Source organism: Cyanistes caeruleus, chromosome 4 (assembly GCF_971803275.1).
Source record: "Cyanistes caeruleus chromosome 4, bCyaCae1.hap1.1, whole genome shotgun sequence".
Taxonomy (NCBI): Eukaryota; Metazoa; Chordata; class Aves; order Passeriformes; family Paridae; genus Cyanistes; species Cyanistes caeruleus.
In genome coordinates, this window is record NC_141704.1 from 37,211,859 (window position 1) to 37,237,483 (window position 25,625).

The 25,625-nt window shown below is 37.3% G+C and overlaps 1 protein-coding gene across 3 annotated transcripts; it reads right to left on the reverse strand.

Moving 5' to 3' along the window:
• NEDD1 (NEDD1 gamma-tubulin ring complex targeting factor) lies at positions 1 to 23,884 on the reverse strand. Of its 3 annotated transcripts, none has more exons than XM_086887696.1 (15): positions 23,735 to 23,884; positions 22,594 to 22,737; positions 21,013 to 21,107; positions 19,514 to 19,630; positions 18,180 to 18,320; positions 12,546 to 12,775; positions 11,350 to 11,551; positions 10,223 to 10,409; positions 7,535 to 7,666; positions 7,315 to 7,356; positions 6,676 to 6,896; positions 5,817 to 5,955; positions 5,334 to 5,490; positions 2,963 to 3,029; positions 1 to 2,278 (listed from the first exon to the last, which is right to left on the reverse strand). In XM_086887696.1, exons 2-15 carry the CDS (start codon positions 22,727 to 22,729, stop codon positions 2,174 to 2,176), a joined length of 1,971 nt encoding a protein of 656 aa, XP_086743822.1. In that variant the 5' UTR covers positions 22,730 to 22,737; positions 23,735 to 23,884; the 3' UTR covers positions 1 to 2,173. The 3 variants fall into 3 exon arrangements, with proteins under 3 accessions (XP_086743822.1, XP_023789529.2, XP_023789534.2); XM_023933761.2 differs by having other exon boundaries at positions 23,519 to 23,735; XM_023933766.2 differs by lacking the exon at positions 23,735 to 23,884 and adding an exon at positions 23,551 to 23,732.
• Positions 23,885 to 25,625: the final 1,741 nt, after the last annotated feature.

The following is a 25,625-nucleotide window of genomic DNA, read 5'->3' on the forward strand; positions in this document are numbered from 1 at the left end:
TTTTTACTGAAAAAGGTGAAAAGAAGCTTTATTTTAACATACAAATCAGATAGTGTACAAGGCAAAACATACCTTTATAGTGAAAGGCAGAGTGGGTCTCCACACACCATGTGTAGCCACTTGCACTACAGTAATCCTGAGATATGGACAAAAGCCCTAAAAATCCCTAAAAATCTTTAATTACTCTTGCTATAGTCACCTCCATTTGGGAATTTAAAACATTACACAGTTTGGAGTCAGGAAAACAAATTACCTATAAGTAAAATACCCAAGATAATGGTCTAACTCCCTGCTGTCATCCAGATACACCAGCAAGAGCACTTGAAGAAATCAAGAGATGGAAATATGCAAGGTTACTTCATTAACACTGGAAAGCATGCATAGAAGGATGCTAAGGTATTTTTGCTACCTTCAACTACTACTGTCTTCACAAACTGTGTGGTCTATGTGTCAAGGTTACATATCCCTTGAATTTACCAAAGAGTTCTTTACACTGTGTCTGAAGTTAGTAAAAAAATCTCAACTTTGTTTCCTTTCAATATGAAGTTATATGTGATATAGAAATATTTTTAAAAGCTTATAAAAGCAGTAGAACTAGACATTTAAAGTTATTTCCCTAATATTAAAGGCTACTTGAACACCCTCATTTTGCTACAAGACTATTTTTCATTAAATGACATCAAAAAAAGGAAGTCTCTTTTAAAAAAGAAGTTAAAGGTAAGGAAAAGTTATAGACATGTTTGGAGTTTTTCTTTAGTTTTGCAACATATAAAAATAAGTTACACTATATATTATGGCTTTCATTTATTTATCTACTCATTTAGTAGCAGTGTCGTCATGGATTTAAACACTAGATGCAAATAATTAACCTGCCATGTTCTTCAGACTTCTGTGAAAAGAAACAAGCATATATTAGAAGGAAAATTAAGAAGCCTCCAGAAAAACTTAAATAGCAAGAAGCACTTGTAGAAGTCTTTCAGGGAAATTTTTAACTCAATTTAAAATTTTCATTTGATTTTTAAAGTAATTTGTAATTGAAGTTTTAATTTAATCTTCCTGGCAAAATAAAGGCCAAGCCAAATATCCCATGCACTTCAATAGTCAAGCCTTCCTAGTGAGCTTCATTTCAGAAATGTTTACATACCAGTATGATACTATTATGCTACTGAAGTAATGATCGCTCTTTAATGGTTGTTAATAATACAAGATAACAGATTTGGTATGCAGCTATCTGAAAAAGGCCACAATAATGCTAAACCAACATGACTCAAAACTAAAACACAACTGCTCAATATTAAGAGTTGTTCACTACCAATGGAAGGGGGGATTGGGCACAAAAGGTGCTTGAGTCAGACTGAAAGACTTCAATTACACATTGCTGTATTATTAATGGCTATATTATTAATATACTTACATTTTGAACACTAAAGTTGCATTCAAATCGGACAAGCTATGACAACATTCAAATACATGTAAATAAAAAGAATTCTAGATTCATAGCCAAAGTAGTAACAAAAAATCTTGTTGTGCAGTTGATGTAGCATTTGCAACAACAAACTTATGAATTCAGTAAGAAAGATTGTGGCACCGAATTTGGGAATATTTTCAAGCTCTAGTTTTACTCAGGACAGAAGAGTTTCCAGCTGAATAAACTTAACTGACTACTGTACTTTCCAGCTCTTTGTAAACAAGACTCCACGCTGTGCAAAAGAGGAGCTTTCACTTCCCTCTTTCCTCAAGGAAAGTATCTGAAAGGCAAGCTGTAGTGATTGTTTCTGACAGCAGTAGAATAAAGAAACAGATAGAAAAGTAGTTATATATAAAAAAGTTCTTACAGTAAAAACATCTGCCCTGGTTTGATTTTGTTTACAAAAAGGCACTTTATGTGTTGCTAAAACTCCAATGCCATATTTGTCCTTTGAGTTTTTCTGTTAGAAGGCTGCGTTGCAAGGTGGTCAGCATGAAGATGCAAATAAATGTTCTTTATACAGTGCCTATCTGCTACAGATTTTATAATTAGACACAGTATCTTACACCAGTTATTTAGAAGAATAGATTCACGTTCAAAATAGTAACAGGTCTTCAAACAATACTTCAGTTGATAGATGATCTGTCAAAGACAACACACCACCTGTACTGAGTTCACGCTAATAAAATTAGCAATGTAAATCTTTCAGAAGTGAGTCCTCAGTCTTTTGTTTTCCTCTCGCAGTCTCTCAATTTCAGCTACTAAGCTTTCATTTACAGAGTATCTTTCAAGTAAAGCGTGCATTTCATTCTACGGAAAAGAAAAAAGTCCCAATTAGTAGTAATAAAGTTAGTAATTCCAGTTTTATCCTATTGGCTTTCATGTTTCTTTTAAAAATGAAATAATGTAGATAATTCTGTTTTTAGAAACTTTTGATAAGAAAAGTAAGATTTTCCCTTTTATGCTGACATACAGTATTTTGATCATTAATACATTAGTGAATATTTTATCAAAGGATATTTTGCAGTTCTTCAGGATGAGAATCTACTAATGCAGATTCCATTAAAATGCTCAGAACCCAGACAAGGTCTTTTTAATGCAGATCAAAAGAACAAAGATTCATAAAAAGGTGAAGCTAAAGAATACAGAACAGCCCAGTATGCATACAGTCTCAACAAGTGAAGCTTTCTATTTGAATTCCATCTATCTTCTCCTTACCCCAGCCTTTGGCCCTTTCCAAAGGACAACTGAATTTGTTTGTAACTCCTGAAATATGGAATTCATACGTACTCAACCCCTAGGTTCCTTTTATTAATCAAAGAAAAAACAATTTAACAGATTCCCATTCATACTTTCCCCCTCCTTCACATGAAATCCTCCCTTTCTTGGTTTTAATAAACAAAAAAGATTTTCAGTTTTGAAAGAAGATGGCATGTCTTGGTATCACCAAAATTAAAAACTCAATACATTTCCCATCACAGTCCTTGTACATACCAACTGCATATGGAATTGCTTGATCATCTCCACTTGCAAATTCACAATATCTCGATGGCATGCTTCTCTGGGGGAAGAATTGCAAAAAGACGATGCTTAGACTTATTTAGGAAGCAGTCTCTCTCATACCCTCAGCACCCAAAACTCCACAGCTCCTCACCTTCGCTCTGATCAAAGTCTAAAAACCTTTAGACCATGAAACATAATCCTCTACAGCTTGTTTTGGAATACTTTTGTTATGACATCGATTTTCATAAGTACCATTTTTTTAGCACGTAAGAAGATGTAGGATTTTCAGTTTAAAAACACAAACACATACATGGTGATACCAAGGTTCTTTTTCATTCGCAAGCTATAAATTCCTCTCATTTCTACCATTTAAAGCTAATTTTCCATCCCTTGATTACAAGCACCACAGAGAAAGATATTTATCTGTACTTGAAGATACACCTTTTCAGTACATGACTTTCAAAATTCTTTTGTAAAAGGGCCCAAAACATCAGCTGTGGTAAGTGATATATTATTCTCCAGTGCATGGAATAATCCAGGTTAATCTACATAAAAAGCAGTGGCAGTGTTGTCTGGAAGTGGACATGAATTTGTTCATTCATGGACATCCATTCTACACTACAAAAACCATGCCTGAAAATTGCCTCGTAACAATAATACAACAGTTCCAGGAGATGAGAAAGAACAAGAATAGTTCACAGAAAAGCAGGCAAGCTCACAAATTCTCCCTGACCAGTGCAGCTCAGTGCAGTTGTCTGAGATTAAGTACTGTGCTGTGGGTACCACTGGCCTGACAAAGTAAGGTGTTTCTTAAGTGGACACTCCAGATCTTATTTCATTTTCCTCTCCTCAAACATACAGCAAACCCAAATGTAATCTTCACTTTTGCTTTCCACAGATCATTGCTCTACAGACCTCCTACTGGAGGCAATCTTCCTTGAGTGTATCAAGTATAGATGCCAGCTAGCATCCTAGAAATCCAAAGATGTAGGTTATCTCCCAAAGACAGGGAGATCAAGAAACAAACATCTTTTAGGAACCTAATGAATTATGTATTATTCTTGGTTCTTTCCTGAAGGTCCGTGGTTTTCCCCCCATTACTTGAAGAGGAACGAATTTCAGGCAGGGAAGATAAAAATCCTTTCCAAATTCCAGCAGCTGAAAGGTAGTTACATCAATGGGAAGCTCACAATAGTTCCCTCTTTCTGACCCCAGTACTAACAATATTTTATGATGTTTAAATGCATCTCCAACTTACAACTGGGACAAGGGCCAGCAGAGCCTTCCAGACACTCCAGAAAGTTTAGGTCAGAGGAGAAACACAATATTTAAGGCTTCAGATCTCAAGTACTGGAAATAAAAGACTTCCAGTAAAAGGCAAGCATAACTTCTAACTCTGGGGTGCCTGAACACAGGTTTTAAAGAAAACACATCTGTAATACATAGACTGCATTTTAAGTTACATCAATTACAGGTTTTCATCAGATGTGTATTTATTGCCAAAACATCCCAGGGGAGTTTTACCATACTATATTTATGCAAAGACATTAAATAACATCTGATGTATTTTTTCTGTTGGCAGATACAGAACAGCCATAGTACACAGACCTACCAAGCTAAGTTTGCCTAGTGCTTTGCTTTTTATCAACAGGACAGCAGCATTTCCCCTGCCCAGCAATTCTTGTCCATCATCTCCATTCAACCTACTTCATCTTAAACATGGGTTGGGAAGCCATCCCCTAGAAAAATTCTCTTAATGTCTTCACCTTCTTCAAACTCCACTCTAAATAGAACTGTGCTAATCTGACTTCTTTCAAGACAATTGGAATGTTGGTTAGATATCCACAAAGTAAGCTGAAACCAACCATCACTTACAGCACAGAGATTATTTCAGTGCAAAGTTCCACCAGCAGAAATACACACACACTGTTTTACCTTACACCTGCCAAGATCACAACAATCAAAGCCAACACAAGTCAACTGGCTATGTCAAACTCTCCTCACTGTCAACTTGAAACTTCTCTGGCTGGGATAGGGAGACAAGCAAGGAAGAAAAGAAATCAGTGCAAGGCTTCAGGGAAAGAGTAGAAACCTCGCTATGCAGACTAAATTCACCATCAGAGAAATATTCCCTCATTCTGGAAACATCAGTAAAGTCATACACCAACAGCCCTTGGAGGCATCAGTCTAATTAGTCGTCAGAGCTATTAAAAATAAGTTTCATAACTAGTTTTTTCAAAAATAGGGCTATAAATGTTGTAATTTTCTAATCCAAGGAGAAATTTGTTTGAGCAGATGCTGAAACACCTCATTAAGAAAACATGCCATTGAAAACAACAACACTCTGCAGGAATACCAGTACCTGAAGTCATCCATTGTTTCTTGTATCATATTCTGAATGAAGTTTATTTGAATTGCTGTCAGAGGTGCATTTGGTCTGCTACTCCCAATGGTTTCTACTATTTTTTCTGACAACGAACTTGCAACTCCAGCAGTGACAGGTGACGTTATCTTTGAACCTTTACAATAAAATAAAATACTGAGAATCCTCAAGACAAATAAAAACCTCTCATATATTGCATTACATTGACACTTTTTTTAAAATAATTATTTATTTAATTTTATCTCAAATATTGCTTGGTAAAAAAACCCCATCAGATTTAGAACGAGTCCTTTCAGAGGCAACTAAAGACTTTCAGAGGACTTTCAGAGTCCTAAAGACTAGGAGGCTCAATTTAAAGAATCGAGATCAGATGTTCTTTTCTAATGCTAAGTTCATTTTATAAGATTTCACATCAGTTTACAATCAACCACGCCTAGAACTGAGCCAAAATTATCAACTTACTTGTTGAGGTAGTACCATTTACTGGTAGATCAAATGCAGGATGGGCCTGAATATTCTTCATTAGTTTCTCATTTGCATCAGGAGTAGATGGTGGTGGTGAACTTATAGGTTCTATGCTTGATAAGCTTGATTTTGAAACCTGAAAACAAAAAATATTTTTTTTCAATTTTAAAGATGAAATCTATGTGCTACAATTGTTTAATTGCACTTGAAGACTAAGTTTTCCAAAATACTCTTTCAAACGTTTTTGCTTTTAGGAATCTGTTTAGAAATACATGCTTTTCATTTCCTAGCAAAATACCTGAAAACTGATTGCTAAAACATTCCAAATTGCCTCTAGTGGGCACACAGAAGCAAGTGCAAAAGGCGGGGGCCTCTTAATTTTCACATCAAAAATGTTGTGACTAAGTTGTATCACTCCTAGAAAACTCAGACTTCTCAAGTGCTATACAAAAGTAGCTAAGCTCTGTGCAAAGGCTTATCAAAGATATCTCAAGGAAAAGAGGGAGACAGAGAACAGGGAAAGAAGAGGGGTGGAATTGACCAAAAAAACAACAATCAGTCATACTGGTGCAACCAGCTAGTGATCCTTGATTTTCTAGAAAAATCAAAATACTCCTCAGGCTACCTGTTTTGTTTCATGGGAACTTATGTAACCTGATATTATTTAAGACAAACATACTTTTATCTTCCATTTCTGAAGGCAAATTCATCTAAATCACACAAGGTTTTAGATTTGTGTTAATAGCATGTGAAAAGAGCTGCAAAATAAAAACAGATGGAGCATTATTCAGGATTTTTTTCTTCAAGCAAAAATATTCTGCCAAGATTCTAAAAAGACCACTCATAACAAGAATACCGGCTTCAAGACGTCTTTAGATTCTTGTTTTCCAAGACTTATTTTCTTAGAGTCAGTCTCTGGATGCTCCTCTTCTTCTTTAATTGGAGATCCTCCAAGAGCATGTAATGAGCTAGACTGTGTCCCTTGTGCACTACTGCCCACTGGGTTTCTTTTTATTGGAAAGGCAATGGTTGGTTGTGGGAGAAAATCCAAACCCAATAGGTGGGTGAAATCCAGGCCTAAAATTAAAAAGATGAAACACACAGGTGAATGCACACACACACCAAATCTATCCCACAGTTAAAATGCCTGCACACTCATACAAAAATGACTGACAAAAGAAATCACCAAAAAATGTACTCCACAAAAACTACATCCTTCCATCCAGCTTATGGTGCCCCTATCTTCATAAAAGTAATAGAACATGAAAAGCCTCTGCCTATCATTGTAAACTGTGTAAAGGAAAAAAACCAATCACTTTAGGACCTTAGTCTTGACTTCCTTCTACCAGGTTGCATCTCTCATTGTGTCAGACAATTTCCAGGAAAGTTGTTTCAGTGTCTGCTTTGGTCATTTGCTTGTTTTCAATGGTATGACAAAATCAGCATTTGAGAACTAGCACAGTCCTCCGAAGTCCTATCAGTGGCATATGCTTACCATTTCCTTGGATATCTTCAGTCGCTTTATTTGCAATAATATCTACAAAATAGCAGAACACAGACAAATTAATTAATTTATTTGTATCACTACATCGAGTTCATAATCAAAGACAAATTAAAATATCAAGTAGTACAGCAGTCAATAAGACAGTAATGACATTTTGTCACACTACATGCAGACAAATGATGCTTTAAAAATTCCAGTATTAGTAACTTACCATCTCTGACTGGAGAAAACATATCTCCTAAACTACTTCGACCCAAATCATCAAAATTATTTAATTCAGCACGTTTCCCATTATCTGTTTCTTTAGATGGAATGACATCCAAGCTGGAACTATGTGGAAAACCTTCAAAGGACAGTATGATTCAGTTAGTAATTGACCTTTTCCAAAAATAACATACATTATGGCCAAACAATCTCACACTACTCATGATACTTGGCAAGTCCAGTAAGCACTTCAGAATCGTCTGCAGATGTCAGTTTGAGGATCAATTTTAAATTCCTCATTTGGGCTGACAACAAAGGTGACCACAACTAAAAGCAAAAGACAACTGTAAAATTGGAGAACCCACCCATGTTCAGAGAAGTCCCTATGATGGGTTGCAGCAATTTTACGGCGGATCAGCTGAAGTGAAAACTAGTGACTGTACCTTCTGCTAATAAGGTAACCACACTCAGATGATAAAAATTTAAACTTGTTCTGCAAGAAGTTTGCTGTACTAGGGCCATTAAGCATTCCTAGAGAAATTATATAACACACCTTTTTAAAGCTTACCTAGTGTTAGTTATATTAGCTAGTGTTAGTTTATTAGTTAGTTATATTACCTAGTGTTAGTTATACTCTCTGCATATTTCCAATATTAGACAATCAATTTATATATTCTAATATTAAAAAATCAAATTGGAGATACAATTGAAGAAAAAAAAAAAAAAAAACAACCAAACTTGCTCCTAGACTTTTCCTCACTCTACCCTCAAGCCCCTCCCTGACCCAATCCAGGGGGAAAAAAGTTAGTTTTCATATGCATGATACCAAGGACAATTGTCTGAAGAACGGAAGCGTATCTTAAGTTCAAAAAAATCCCTACTTCAAACTTCAGTTTTTAGAAAGTGAATTGAACTGCTCAGACAACCACCAAAATAACTTTCATGATTTCACAAAATGTTCGTAAAAACCTATAAGTACTTCTCTAAGTGGGATTACTTGCTGAAGTGATCCAAATATGACTGTGTGGGTGACTGCAATTAATCATGTCCAAGTATTTACATTAAGTGGAACTTGAGTCATGTTTACAATTTCACATTTAAATGTATTAATAGATTACATTTTTCACTTCTTCAGATGTGTCAGTTGTGACACCAGCATAGGACTGCACTTGCTAGTTAAGTAAATACTTGGTATACTGAGTCAAATCAGGAGTGCAGTATCAACCTGTGTGTCAGAATTTAGAGGATCTACATGGAAAAAGTGAAATGTAAAATTGGGCCAAAATATCTTGTGCACTTTCACCCATTCCCAGTAATCTAAATGTAGTAAGGTACCTAAAGCAGAGAACAGTTGGTAAATGGGAGTTTATGGGAAGCCAGCTCAAAGTACATCCAAGCTTCTCATCATATTTTGACGCCATTTATACTTTTGTACCTTAAAAATACCTGTGACAAAAAGCCTCAATTTTGTTAAATATGCAATCAGATTACTTTATTGAATGCCCCTTATTTCTCCAAAGTTAAATCCCAGGTTCTAGAAGAAATTCCAGACAACAAAAAAAGTTTGTGGTATCTCATACATTCCCATTTTTAACCTTAAAGACTGCATCTTCTGGAGTATTCAGAGGTCTTTAAGGAAAACTGTTTTGCTTGGTAAGCTTTTACTTTCTTAAAACATTTATTTATTATGCATGGTTCTCTTTAAGGGGTTAAAGCCATAACATTTTCAAATAAAGATAATAAATCATATGTGTTAACAAAAAAAAAAATTTCCACACCCTTCAGTAATGTTGATTAGCAGCACTTCTTGCATACACAGGAAACATTCTACTTCACCTCATACTTCACTGCATACCCAAGGGAGGTCATTAATACGCATTTTCATAGAGTGCAGCGGCTTACTGCCTAATTACTGATACTAAATGTAATTCTCCTTATTTTAAAAGGGAGGGGGAAAGTGCTCTTACATTAAAATGGATTAAGGAATTTTTCAAGAATCAAACTAGCAGTGTTACTGATTTGATATTTTCAGAACTCTTGAATTAAATAAAATTTTAAGAGTACATTTCACACAGTGGCAGTTTTGGAATACTCAGAATTCTTACAAAGAACTTGTTAATTTCAGAGGCATAGATAGCAAGTACAGTTATACAACTAATCATACTTGCAACTATATTTAACGTCTTTCCTACCATGTGATACTGGAATCATGCCTCTCACAAAAATATAGCTCAGTTGTCACTTGAGTTTTTGGACTAGGTTGCTTTATTTTTTCCTGTGTTTTCCTTGGCTGGTTGTTTTTTTGTGTTTTAGATGATGTCTGTTGCTCTTATTTGTTAACAGAATTACAAATCTTCAGCTCTGTATTCTATGCAGACATTGCATCAGAAAGTACGTAAAGATAATCTGCAAGAAGTCAGAATGCAAGAGATAGTTCCATAGTACCACCACAATTTTTACACATCATGTGTCTTAAGCTTATAGTAGGACCCAATTTACCTCCCACAGTCTCATAGCACATATTACACAGTGGGGAGGGAAAAGAAGTTTATTGAATGTGCATATGTATGTGCATACAGTACTTCCTAACAAGTGCCCTTCCCTCCATGAAATTTTCATACTGTAATGGTCAAAACATGAAACACTGCTTCCCTCTTCGACATTATGCCAACTATTGTATAAATAGGAACATTACCTGTTTTCTCCTGAAAAATCTCTCCTCCCTTATTCTCATTCGTCACTGTAAGATGAGAGGAAACTGCTGCTGATGCTTGAGAGGCAATGTTTTTGATGCCCATATTTTGAATTCCTCCAAGATTACTACCAGCTTTGACTTCTAGTCTTTTGGACACAGGTTTATTTGACGAACCTGTGAGATTAGACTGAATAAAAAATACAACAAATTAAGAGAAGCTATTATTCCTTCAGCCAGAAGTAAAAATACATGACAATATACTTTCCTTTTTAAAAACAGTAAAAAAAAATCAGTTCAAGTTGCAAAGGTTGCCTAGGAGATATGCCTTTATAAATATAAAAAAAAGGTATCTTCATGTAACTTCAAAGAGCATGGAAACATCTGTATTATCATATAGCTATACTGTGAGGACCTCCACAAGGCTAGCAACAATTTAACAGTGAAATGACCCTGCATGAGTCAATTTTGATTCCAGGTTTAGACCTAGCAGAAAAAAGAGATCACATTACAACAAGAGACTACTTTATTAGGGACTCCAAATTTTACAAAAATAGTTAACCACTATTACTGCTCTAGCAAGTGTGCTAGAGGAGAAGGAAAATCTCAGAGTGGTAAAGAATCCATTTCAAAGGTTCTCTCAATGTCCACTAACTGGAAACACAGGGTTTCTGGATATAGTAGAGCTAATCAACACTTGGAGGAACCTCTTAAGTCTTCTCTATTAACTTCTCCACTGTTTATATGTGCTAGCAGAAGTCCATATATAGGACATACAAAATATCTTCAGATGAGCAGCCCTGTGTCTTCTCCTTAAGCAGAAGGGCCATTACAGACCTTTCTATTACTGCCTATAAATAACCAGAGGTGCCACAAACTGATCTGCGAAGGCAGCATATCCATACCAGAAAACCTAGAAGACCACAAATTCCATTTATTACTACACTGAGGCCAGGAGTGGGGGGAATTCCACATTAACAATGACTGAACAACAGTTAAGACTAAGATCTGTTGCTATGATCCGATTTGGTTGGCATCTGTAATGCTTAAGACAGTGAAAGCTAAATTTTTTTTATTACTTAAACTTATGCTTTGCTTTCATTAATCTGCATACTGAACAATAAAAATACCTTAGAAAAAGTGCTACTGAACTGAAGACGTATGCATTCCACACAGCCTTTGTGAGCAGCAACTGCTTTCACTGGTGTTGTCAGTTGTCTTAAGTCATACTGGCAAATCTTTCCCCGGGAACATCCTATAGCCAAAGTAGTACCATCAGGCATGAAGTCTACTGTGGTCAGAGGAAAATCAGCTACAATTGTTGTCAGTAACCTTCAAATACGAGAAAGGACAAAATTAATCTTCTAGAATTCACAAGTTGAACTTTAGAACACAGAGTATCTTAAAAAAATATAAATAAATTATATATATATATATATATATATATGTATATAAAAGCTTTCATAATTCAGCTACAGGTCAATAGTTCAACTTCTCCAGTGCCAAGTAAATTCACTAGTGCCAAGTAAATTAACTGTTTTAAGAAACAGTGCATTAGGCTTACACTGAGCATTCATGCCTAACAAGAAAAATACTGCATATGCCCCAAAAGATTTAATGAGGACAGGATCACACTGCCTTCTTAATAGCAAACATCAACATTATATACTGGTATCATCATTTGCAGCAGCAATCATACCACATACATCCTCTCATCCTCTAGCTTCCCAAGCCTATCAACTCTACCCTTCCCACAGCTCTGGGAAAAACTTCAGGTTTTAGTTCAGGTCTACTACATCCTTCCACAACACTGATTCTTGCTTTTATTCAGCTACAGTAAAAGCACTACTCATGCTAAAACCAAAGTCCCAGAAAACTACTTGCCATCCTATCTCTTGCTCCAAAGTCCCATCACCCAAACATCCTGCTTTTCATCCAACATTCTCCCCTATCTCAGCAGCTCTGTGCACCACAGGTACATCTTTTATCTTAACTAGAAAAGCAGGCAAGCTAAGCTCAGGTGGCTGAAGGTCCCCACAGGTTGCACTGCCCCTCACAGAAGTTACTGCTCTCTATCAACAAGAAATCCCATACACAAGCACTGGAGAACATCACCCATGAACTGGACTTCATTTAGCTCCCACATGGCCTTGGGGTTTTTCAATTGTTTATTAATTCAGAAAGAAAAATGGACCAGGTTTTCCAATAGCAATGTTCTGCATGGGGGCTGAATGAAATAATTCATGTCATAATTGGACATGTTTTTGCAGTTTATAAAACTCAAATAAGGAATCTTCTAAAATCAAAAGGTCTTTCATATACTCACTTTTTACTTAACGTGTCATAGAGAATAATTCTTTTATCCAAACCTACAGTTACAAGCAGCAGCTTATTGACTGGAGAAAAGCAGATTTCTGAGGCTGGTGCTTTATGAGTATTTTCAAAATTATGATATGGGTTCTGGCTATTTACATCCCAGAGAGTGACATTTCCACTGTCAGAAACAGTGCCCAGCAAGGATTTCTTAAAGGATGAATATTTCAAGTGTCGAACAGGCTGTGAAACAGACATAAAAATGAATTTTAATACCAATATTAAACGTGATATTAAATTATTTTCTAAAGACACAAACAGATTAGGAATACAAAGTTGAAGTAATCTACAAAGGCTTCCAAGTCTGAAATATAAATAATAAAACCAGAAAAAGAATTTTGCATTACAATGCCATTTTTGCTATTGGGGGAGACTTTTTTTTTACTGTTATGGGGGACCATTTGAGCTGATAAGCAAAATTATGGAGAAGAAAAATGAAACTTCCAGAAAAGTTTCTCAAATTTTCAGCAAATATCATGCCTTCATACAAAAAAAAAAAAAAAGTCCCACATCACATCTAAAATTAAAGAAGTGAAAAAGTACATTATTTCAACAACTAGTCTTCTGCCAAAAATGTTAAACCTAATTCCTCTCACTGACTTGAAGTACTTTGTTATCAACCAATTTGACAAGACACAAAGACTCCAGAGTTAAGCAAGGTCCTGCAGACTAGACTTCAGCCTGTGGACTAAGACCACAGAAGTGGATAACGTGTGGTTTATCACACACAACCTCTCTATCACAGAACCAAGTAATCCAGGAACTTAACTTGCCTTTCAGGACAGATATTTTGTTTGAGGATGTTTCAGAAGCTCACTGCTCTAATACTACAGTACTCAATTTCCTTATTAATTTTACTTACAACCTATCTGCACCTATTCACTCCTGTGCCCATAATGCCCTTACACTTAACCTGTTTCCTAACTCTCCAGTGCTGCTATCCCCTGTTTTAAAGAACAGCAAGCTTACTTTCCTTCAGGCTTTATTTTGCTGTAAAAAAAAGTGAGACAGTCACCCAGGACTGTTTTTTCAGTACCATCAGTCTTTCTGCAACTCTCTCTTGAATACAGACAACTAAAATCTCTTATGATCCTCAAAATATTTTGCTACTGTCTTTGCAACAGCAATAATATTTCATCCATTTTATACTGTAAATACTCACCACAGAATGTCCTAGATTGCATTTTCTTTGAGTCTGTTTTGGTCATTGTCATTTTATATTAAGAAATCCAATTCCTTCTTTCCCTTGGGAATTTTGAAATTCTACTCTAATAAAAGTCTCAGTTGTCCCCTAAATCTGGTATCTTGATTTCTACTCTGTCACAGTTATTCCTGTGTCAATAGTTTCAATCACTTTTTGATACTGACACAATCCCCTCTTATGGGCAAATGCCCTCCCACTGGGTTTAATCATAACTCTACCTATAGTCACAGAATCCTTAAGGCTGGAAAAGATCTAAAAGACCATCAGGTCCAAGCCTTACACTAGCACTGCCATGTTCTCCACTAAACCATGTCCCTAAATGCCACACCTATGAATTTTGAATTGAATGCTTTAAGGGATGATGATTCCAACACTTCCCTGGGCAGCCTGTTTTAATGCCTCACTACCCTTTCAGAGAAGAATTTTATCCTAATATCCAATCTAAACTGGTGCAACTTGAGGCCATTTTCTCTTCTATTGCTTGTTACCTGTGAGAAGAGACTAACCTCCACCTTGCTAGTACCTATTTTTCAGGTATTTTTCTCAGAGGTTGTAGAGAGCAATAAGGTCCCATCACAACTCCTTTTCTCCAGGCTGAACAACCCCAACTCCCTCAGCTGCTCCTCACATGACCCATGCTCCAGACCCTTCCCCAGTTTTGCTGACCTTACTTCTATCATAAAATATATATTTCTATATAATGAAAATATTAAACAAGATAGATAATGAAAGAAAATATTTGATTTATCAATATAATGAGATTCTTACCCACCCTATCTAGTATTTTCTCACAAAGCACTGAATCAAGTACTCTATTCAAGTCCAGCCCAATGAGTGCTCTTATATTTAATTTGTCTGAAAAGGTTCTCATAATTCTATTGTTTTATCCTGGTATAGACCACAACACAACACATTTTACTGCCCTTAATCATATTTCTGTCTTTAACTTCATTTTAATGGAGATATGTGTTGCTTCATATTCTTCCAGAATTATTTCCAGCACTACTATTGTGTGTCTTGCTGGAAGCCAAATTGCTTAAACCTACTTTAAAGAGGTGGCACCTTCAACTGCATATTCAAATAGGAACAAGTACAACCCTTCATCATTAATATGGTCCGCTACTAGTCACAATTTTATCATCATTCTTCTGTTTGCTTACATGGAAAAAAATACTGAGAGATTCAAGAGTAACAGCTTTAATTACAAACAGGATCTACATGGGAAATATTCCTGACCCTCAGACTTCTCTCAATTCTTCACCTCCAAATACCTTCCTCCTTACTGCCCTGGCATCTGCTCGTTTCATTTTCTCACTCCTGTCCTTCTGCCCACCAAGATTACTCTCTTCAAGCTCTTCTCAAACCTCCCTTGCTATCCTACCAAGTCAGCCATTTCTTTTCTCCTTTATCCTTTTAATCTCACAGGTCTGGGCAAGTTCTCCATTTTCTTTCATATGCTCACATACCCCATATTACCATTGCTCCCCACTTTTAGCTTTAAAAGCTGACAAACATTTCGCTATATGGAGTGGCCAGAATCCATCACACTCCTTTACGAATCAGCCAGCTGTTCAAACAGCTAAACTAAATCCTGTTGCTAGGTGAATTGCACCAGGCAGTGAAGACTTGAACAAACATTGTATTTTGAAACAAACCTTAATTTATCCTCACAACAGCAAGCAGATAAGAATCTGGTAGTCTAAATGAATGCCAATAGCAAAGACAAATTATGGGATCTGCAAACAACTCTGCAAGAACTCAATTCTAATAAAACACAAAGGTGTTCTAAATTAAAATCAATTAACAGAATATAGACCAATGCTCCTATGAAAAGAATTTTGTTTAAAGTTAGAGAAAGCACTGCAACCTTGGGCTATTTTACTACTTGTAGAATCTACACAACAGGAGAAATTAACTGGCATGGAAACTACATTCCATCATGCTGAATCAAACACAGACAAGCTAAAATTTATAAGGTTAGTCAGACTTCACATTCCTCAATTCTAAAAAAAAGTTACTATGGAGTGGTGAGCCGTCCTAGGTCAGAAAACTAGCACCAGGATCAAACAGTGTAATACACTGTTTATCTATTCAAGTTTACTCTCAAGGAAACCTGGCCCCTAAGCTATAAATCAAGTAAAGGCTTTTTAAATTTAACAGAATTACACAAGTCTTCAGATATTTGCTTCACTGCAGAATCAATTCTCCAACTCAAACCCAAAACAATAATAAAGCCATTTCTGCAGATACAAGTAATGAACATTTTTAGGATCAAAGACAAGCTGGTAAACTGGGACATCCAAGTAGCCAACTCATTACAAAATCATAGCTCAATTCCATTTTAAATTAAAGCTATAATCAAATAACTGACCTCCCTAAGAAAACGTTACAGACCCTTTAGAATGTGAACAGGAACTCTTTGTTTGCAATTACTTTAACACATCAAATAGCATTATCCATCCTAAAGGTCACTCAGCTTTGCAGCAGACTTCTTGATTTCATCTGACAAAACAGTTATTCATAGCATATCTCTTACTCCTAATCACTTTCTGGTGGAAAGAATTGAATATATCAAACAGCTTCATGCAAACCATCCTCACAAGAATTTCTTCATTTTCCAATTAACTAGCAGCATAGTCCCCACTCTGGATATTCACCTCAGCTGCATAATACAGCCATGGACCTGATTCCCTAAGTTTTAGCTTTTATATTTTCCAGTTTCTGTACTGCATTACTAAATGAACTTCACATACAGTGGTAGCAAGTTCTCTTCACGGTGTAGTTAAGACAAAACAATCCTTTGCAGACAGAGAACCAAGGACACTGTTCCAGCTTCAGGCCCAAAAAGTATAAACAGTGAATTGAGGAGAGCAATCTGGGAGGATGGGACTTCATAACCTGAAGCTGTAATTGGACAATTAACCCCAGTAGGTAAATTGACCAAAACTTATAGAAGTGTGAAATCTCGTGACCAGTCATCCATCTTGGGTGGAGCCCCAGCCAGGCTCTTGTACTGTCCAAGGTGTATCCTTTGAAGACCTTTTAATAAATACCTACTTTATTCCTTTAACACTGTCTAGCCTCTCAAGGCATCAGACCTCCCTGCAGCTCCTGCCTCACATCCACATTCTTTATAAAATCATAACAATCAAATGAGAAAAATGACCTGACTATATAGATGGATTTTTAAGATCAAACCAAGTATGAAGTACAATTTTGCTTCGATATAAGTATGAGACTGGCAATGGATCAAAGACTGCAGCACCTAGGAGCAGAGATAGCTTCAATTTAACAGAGATTTTTCATCAGAAAGTGTACCATAATTCCTGAGCTGCTATGAGATTGTAAAAGATTTTTCACCAGGTTATACTGCTTGTGCGAGACAGGAGAAGAATTTAATTTGACACTATCTGCAATCTAAGACTGAAAAAGCTGTTGCAGTAACAGAAAAGGAGTAAGTTACAACTTCAGCATTTCTTGCAACATTAAAGGTCAGGTTTAGGACCAAGGTAACAGTTCTGCATCCCCTAGGCAACTCCTGCCTCTGTAAAAATTATCCAGTAAAAAAACAAAAGCCTGCCTAGAACTCAAACACATGGCTATCCACAAGACAATTCTCAGTAAGAGCACACACTGGAATTTCCAGTGGGTCAGCACAGCTCATTTACTACTGCAAATGCTCTTGTATCAAGGGAATTCCCCTTGTGATACCAACTAATTCTTTTAATATCTTTTGAGTCTGCAGAAAGGAATTGCAGTGGCAAACCCTAACAAGGGTCTTAAGTAGTACATATGCTTTGTGTTTACCTTGTGCACAATTCTCCCTCAAACTAGTTCTCCCAAATACTAACTAAACACCTAGAGTAGGTAAGATAAAACCTCATTACTTTTCTCTTTGAGCAGCTGTGAAATTTTAATCTCCAGATTAAAAAAAAATTTATTTCCAAATACAGGCTTGTATTCACCTCTACTGTACAGATAGCTTTGAATAAGTTAGAACCCAGGCAGACTGCATGGTCTTTGCCCTCTGCAATATATATAGAATGGTGAATCAAAATCCTGCTTTGGTTAGTAAAGCCAACTGTGCTTTAACCACTTCTAAGATATCTTCAAGTTTGTTCTTGAGGAGCCAGTGTCTACCAAGTAAAATCTGCTGTAACCTGTATAGAAAAAAAGGCACTTGAGAAGTTTGGATTTCAATGCTACGTAGTATTTAAGGCTCTAATACAGAGAGTGATCTGCTTTCTCCTTTCCTTAAGGGCACTCTTAAAAATTAAAATGAAACAGAATACCAAAACTTAAAAGCTCTTGATACATACTTATAATTTCTAAAGACTGCAAATTAAGCTTAGTACCTGAAGGAACTTAACACAGAGAGCCTACCTGTCTGCTGCCATAACCAAAGGGACTACTTGATAAGTTGGTGGTAACACTGTGTAGGATGATTTGACCACTCAAAGACCCAGAAACAACATAGCCATCATTCCAATTATATGCAACACATGTGACTTCATCTTTATGCTCCTGTGAGAAAGGGAGGTTAGAGAGAGAGTGTTAAAGACATTCTTCCTAATTTATGCTTTTGCAAAAAAAACTTCAGCTTGATTTTTTTCTGACCATCTGTAATATTTTAAAAAATTTAAGAGTTTTTATGGAATACCACAGAAAACAGCAGCAAAACACACCAAAGATCAATCATAACCACTCTCTGATTGTTTCCATTAGGTGGTTTTAATAAATTAGTAAAGATGATCACATAATTATATACAATAAGATAACCACAGAAATACTTACCACAGTTGTTATGACTATTATTTTAAGAGTAAATTCTCCCAGAATATTATATCCCAGTGATATTATTTGAATATACTTTCTGTTAATCTGATGTACTGACAATTTCCCCTTCTTTTAGCATTAGCATATTTCACTTTTAGCCTTAACACATGTATTTACCAACCAGCTTTTCAGTACAGTCATTTGCAGTGATGATATTGTGTATAATGAACATATTATTTTTCCCATATCTTCCTATACAGGGGAAGACAATTGAGTACTTCTAACCCAAAAGTTAGCAATGGATATTTAAAGTATTGTATTGGCTACCTAGAGGTTTTGTTTCCAACTGCAACTCTGAAAGTCCAAGTAAAAAAGGATAAATCAAAGTTAAAATTTCATAGCCTCTTAAAACAGTGGTGCTAAATAAGGGCAAACCATCTACTGAAGGTATCTGGGAAAGATACTACATCATCCTATCATACTAAGTCATCGTGCACTGTAACAAAATTTTAGACAATTCATACTGGATCATTTAGAAGCCAACCATCACCCAGTTTTGCACAACTTCAGTTCTGCTAAAGTATTCCACAAATACAGAAGTGTTTTCTCATTCAACATACCAGAAACAGCAAATACCTGGAATGCAACACCTGTAAAAAATCCCCATCAGACAACACCAATAAAAATTTGTAAAATAAGAAGTCTATTCTGAAAATTTAAACATATATTATTATAGCACTGTACTCTGAAAACACCAGGTCACATGTGTTTGTTAACATTGCTATTTACAGCACATAAAGAACTCAAACTTGAACAAGACCCAGATGTGTGCTAGCTCCTATATATGGCCTTGATCCTACAGACACCAGACTTAGAGAAAGTATATTTTTTACAGTTGGCAGCAAAACCTGGGAGTGGAAAGCTACCTCAGCCAAACTTACCTTTAGGCTGCGGTAAATCTTTCTGGATTTCAAATCCCAGATATTAACTGTGTTATCAAGGCCTCCACTGACGAGGTATGAAGAACTAGAATTCAAGCTCACACATGTCTGTTTTGCCTAATGGAGAAAGAAGAAAAAAGTATGCAAAAGATAATTAAGGGATTTATGCTAGTCTACTTCAAAGCATATTGATGTGTGTTTTCAATTTCATCAGCACAAACAGCCCCACTGACAGAGAGACCTATTCATACTCTACAGCCATTTTCTATCAAAAGGCATTTAAAATCAAGTCCAGCTGGACATACATTTAATCTACTTTAAAATGTAAGCGTATTAATTAATATAAATTAATAAACTTTCAAATACTGCATATTCCCATTTCAAATTTTTTGGCACCTTTTCCTCCAATATGCATTTTCCTTTTAAATTATAGCTCAGTAAAGTGCAATCATAGTATGTTATTCAGGTACTGAGGTTTTTTAAAAAAACCCCTAAGTTAAGGAAAAAAAAATCTCTTTAGAAGAAAATCAAGAAGTTCTCTAAGTTACATACTTCACATTCCCTAAACATTACAGGGAATAATATAGCAGCAAACCTCATAATTCAGTTAAGTGATTCTTTTTAAAATAATCACTGAAGTACCAGTTTTTGAAAAAAAAAAGTCAATCTTAATGATAGGCCTACATTGAGGACAAATTATTATTCAGTTCCATCACGTTGAAAATTCACTTTTAAGTTCTCAAGATTTGACTGAAGAAAAAACAAGTCCATCTAATTATTGACATGATAAAATTGCAAGGGATTGCATTAGTTATAGATCAAATTTAGTGAAATCTTCAGGACAAACACTCCACCTTTGAAAGTGTTTGCTTCAGCACCCTCAAAGCAAGGTTTGAACAACTTTTCAAAACATTTCCAGTCCAAATTAGCATTACAACAGCTATCCAAGGAGAATAATTAGAATGGTTTAGAACTAACAAACTATGTAAGAGACCATGTGAAGAGACTCTTCTAAAACTAAGTCCAGCTTTTGGAAGTGCCACACTTCCATTTAACAGGGGAAAACAAAAAACCTTGAACACAACACAAATTCTCGTTTCTTGCAATTCCAGAAGCTGGCACCTGTATGCTCCAAGAACAACCTCTACATAAGCTCTTAATGTTTTCTAGTGTACAATTCATAGGCATGCTCAATACTGACAGCTGGAAAATGAAGTTCACATTTGAGCTATTCCACCTCCTTCACATTAGATCATATTTGAAACACTGACTGACTCAAGTTGTCACATTTGCATAACTGCATCTGTATCTTCTTACTGACAGAACTATTTTATAAGCACTGTTGTCCCCACTCTGTAACAATACACAAGGAAATGTTTATACATATATGTCATAATTCTAACAATGAAATTGATCCAAATATGCAGAACAGAGGTGAGACACACAGGATACAAAGTGAACTGGGGAAAAAATTAGGGAAAAGCATTACTCATACTTACTCCTTCAGCTATTTCAAAGAGTGGAACAGGTTTGCTTTTAGAGCTTGAAACAACTATTTTATCACCAGCAGCAGAAGCAGTGGCCAGGTATCTATCTTTGTCACAAGTTAAGGAACATAATTGTAGGATACTGGTGATTAATAAAAGCAAGAAGAAGTTTCCCTTATTGAACAGAAGACAGATTGGCTAACCAGTCTAAAGCACTGCACCTTGAAGGGACCTAGAAACAGAAACATAAGGCTATTTTCCAAGCTTTCATTAAGGAGCTCTTAAATTAACTACAGCCCTTACTTGCCAATACAAGAGAGACAGCAATTTCTTTGATAGAAAAGATGAGAAATACCTGCCAGGTAATATTTAAGAGCTCTTTACCACTAAGGCAGCTTATCCAGTCTACAATTCTGTTTCCCTACACCCCCAAGTAAGAGCCCCATTTATCACTAGTTCAAAAGAATGTCTGTTGCTGTTAGCAGACTATGGATTTAAAGAATGGTCCTGGTCATGACAAATGTTAGACTAGTTCACCATACAGTTTCTAGAGTACAAAGTGCAGTTGCCAATTTCTCCCACTCTGTAATGAGAAAAGAAAAACAAAAGCCCAAAAAGAATCTTTTATGAAACAAAGTACCCCAAAGTAAAAAGAATATGTATAGAACTACAGAGCAAGGAGACTGCATCTGCACCACCACACAACAAATTGAGTAATCATTCAGCCTTAAGCCCAATGACCACTGTGATTTTATACTTGCTCATTTAAGAATAACACAGGTTAAGTGGCTGGATTTAACACAAGAAAAGCAGCAGGCAGAGTAGTGCCTGCTATTGCTTTCATTATTTTAAGGCACTTTTGCATAATTTTATAGAACTACACAGAACCAGAACTAACACTTTACCCCTAACAAGCTGACAAGTCTATAAAGCAAGGTACTTCACTGTTTCAGATCTGGGAGATGAAGAGGGGACCTGGTAGAAGAAAGACCATAAGACAGACTGTCTGCACATAAAGCTTACTAAACACATGCAAGCATGTATGCATATACATGAAAACATATTATCTATGCTTCAAATTCTCTGCAAGCTCCATAGCTAAAACATTCCATAGCGTTCCAACTGGTGTAACTTTTTTTGCCATAAATTAGGAAAAAAAAAATCTTTGATGACAATTTTCCTCCCTATACTATGTATAGAATTTTACTATACCAGTAATTGCTTTGCTCAAGCTTGTTAGTTAATTAAGCACTGTCTTCAAAGCGAGTATCATAATCAACTACTGAAGAAACAAATGAGTAAGCTTTACACTTGGCAGGCAATTCAGGCATATTACAGCCATTAGAAAAGCACTGACTCCCAAGATGAGAAACTTCTTCAGAATTATTTACCAGCATTAACTGCTTCTGCAAATCCCTTCAGCACGGGGAATGGCAAAACTCTGGTCAAAATACATACCAATATTTTTAAACAAGACTTCAAAACGTGTCAGGCCTGTGTTCTACAAACACTTCAGTAAGAAAAGGAAAGGAAAAAAACCACAGGAATTTTGCAGAACACCCACAGAAATACAGCTGAAACTGTAAAGGATACTATTGCTGGCCCAGCAAAGTGAACTAACTGGATGTGAAGGTGTATGTGGGTTGAACTGCTCCACCACAGAGAAAGATGAGGAATCCCATATTTTAACGTCATCTCCTGATGATGCAAAACGTATACTTTCTTGCATGGTTGCACCTGTTTTGGCAGAAATAAATGAATAAGTGAAAATACATAAAATAAAAAAATTAACCAGGCAACCTAACAATTCAAAAACGCAATTTGAAATGGTCCGGTTGAAGTTTTCTTGATAACCACAATATTTATTTGGAGATTTAAACAGTTAGTACCATGCAGGTGCATACACGAGTGAAAGCAGCAGACACTGCAAGCTTTTGTTTATTTGAATTCTCGCAGGAAATGCGTAGTTTCTTTCTCACAAACATCCCCTCTATGGCATCAAGAGACTAAAATGAAGCTTTTATCTCCACAGTTCACAGCTGCCGACCAGGAAAACCTGAATATCTGAAGGATCCATTTCCCACCAGTAGATGGGGAAATACAAACCAGAATCAAACTGTTGCAGGGGAAGGCTGGCAGTGGGGACCTAAAGGACTCACTTCAGCGTTCATCTCACCACTCCAACGGAGACATCCCAAAGTCCTTTAAACTAAGCTTTTGACAGCAGAATACGAGCGACAATGAGTCACCCATCATCGCACCTTACAAAACATTACAAAACAAAAAGGCCAAAACAATGTACCGCTACTTATTTTGAATGACACCTTTTAAGAGTTAAAAGCCAGGTTGGAAACGCTGACACTCAGCTTTTTACTCTTGGTAATTTTAAACTATTAACAAACGACGGCTGTAAACGCGAGCCTTCCCTCCGGCTGAAAACCACCCCTTAGTCAGTCTGCGGGAGTTTCCACAGCGCTTTAGGCCATTCATTCTTACTGCCGGGAGTGTCAGCACTCACAGAACTACACAAGAAATTCAGGGTCCACATACGCCTTCATTCGGCATCAGCCCGCGGAGCCGCTCCTTCCGCCTCACACGGAGCTCGTCTCCCGCCCCACAACTCAGCCCTGGAGGCCGCGGGAGGAGCCGCTCGGCGCACCCCGCCCCACGGCATTGGTATCGGCACCGCCCGGCCCCGGCCCCGCTCCCGCGCTCTCCCCACGGCGCTGCGCACCTGGCCGGGCGGGCACCGGGCCGAGCCCCCGCTGCTCGCCCCACCGGCCCGGCCCAGAGCCGCTTCAGGGAGCGGTCTGGCCCCGGCTCCGCCTCAGGGACGGGACCGGCCCGTCCCGACTGGGCCCGGCCGCGCGACCCCGACCCCGCGCGCGCGCTCACGGCCCGACTTTCCGCGCCGCGCCCAAGTTCACACGCCCCGTCCCGGCAGCCCCCGCGCGCCGCTCCCGGCGCTACGGCGGCCCGGAGGGGCCTCACGGCGGCTCCCGCGCCGGGCAGGGTCGGACCCGGGGCGGCCGCTGCGGGACGGGCCCCTGACCCCGCATGGGCATGGAGCTACTCCCCGGCAGCGCGGAAGGAAAGTGCCGCTGGCCACACAATAAACCCGCCGTGAGTGGCTTTGAGGGGCACCACATCAGCCGCGTTTTGAATTGGAAACGCAGATTTCAGCGCTGAGCAAAAGGCATCCAGCACAGCCGGCATCTGGAATGTCCGTACATCTGCGACACGGGATAGCATGGCGACAGAGCGAAATAAGTGATAGCAGTTAATACATTACTTCTAGTAACACCAACTAATAGAGAATTGCTGCATCTGACTGCATTTTTCTGACTTGCAATACAACTGTTATCCTGGTCATGCTCATTTTTACAGAAGGAGGGACTTCTTTGTTATTTTCATCTGGTAAAATAAAAGGTAGAACTTCCTTTAAGGTAATACGTGTTCGCACTCCTGCTTTCTACCCCTAAACACAAAATTATATGCTAAATTTAAAGGTATATTAGACGTGGAACCTGTAGCAAAACTTTCTGTAGATATTTGCCTTTACCCTGTGTACCCTCAGAACCAGTCGAGCGGAAATGCCTGATTTACTTTCCTTTTCTGATTTTCCGAGTTCATTTAATATCTAGTCTGTATAAGTGAACTCAGAATCAGGAGAAAAGAAATCATGGCACTGTTACACAAAATGTCATTATTTCCCTACAGCAATGAGGATCATGTCTTTATTGCATCTATTAATCCTCATTACAATCATTAGTCATAATTTGTATCTTCAATTACCTGCTTTCTCAGCTGAGTGGTAAGGGATTCACAGCATTCCTGCAAGTATTCAATCCTCACTCCACTTCATAGTCCTAATTTTCTGCTAAACCCGTCTTGTTTCACTTCTGAGGACATTGCTTGTTTTTCATTCCTACTTGTTATGCTTTGGTACAGAGAGAATCTAAAGCCTTTTCTTTACCAGAACCATATCCTCTGGCTTTTTTTCTTTATCTCCTCACTGTGGAGCATAACTGTTTTTACAGGCACAATGGTGAGCACCTGCCTGACAAGCCCTGAAGCCTTGAACAATTAACAATTTAGGGGATTTTAAGTAAACATGATCAGCATGTTATGCTTCATTCTGTAACAGAATTAAATCAATTAAATCAGTTTTTCCTACTAGTAGGACCTTTGCTGGTATTTTTTTGTGCCAGTTGCCTGTGCTGTGCTTGTACTTGGTATATGACCATTGGGACACGTTGGTGTATCCTTTCTGGGGAAAGGACTACAGCTAGAAGCTGAACCCTTAAAGCCAAAGCAGTGTTGGTGCTGAAAGGCCTCTGTGCAAGGCTGTAAAAGCAGTGGAAGTGCGAGCAATGCACAGGTGAAGAGAGGCAAAAATAGTTTATATGATAATTGTAACTATTATTACTATGACTATTAAAACTTTTAGCATATAGAAGTATTCTTTTCCTATAATAATTAGACCTGGATTAATATCAATTCTTGGATTAGGCTAAGATTCCAGTTATGCTAATACATTTTTGCCTTTAAACATGCACAGATTTCCTCTTTGCCCATAAACAAGGTTTTCATTGTAGGGACAGTGACATTAGGTTCTGTAGGAT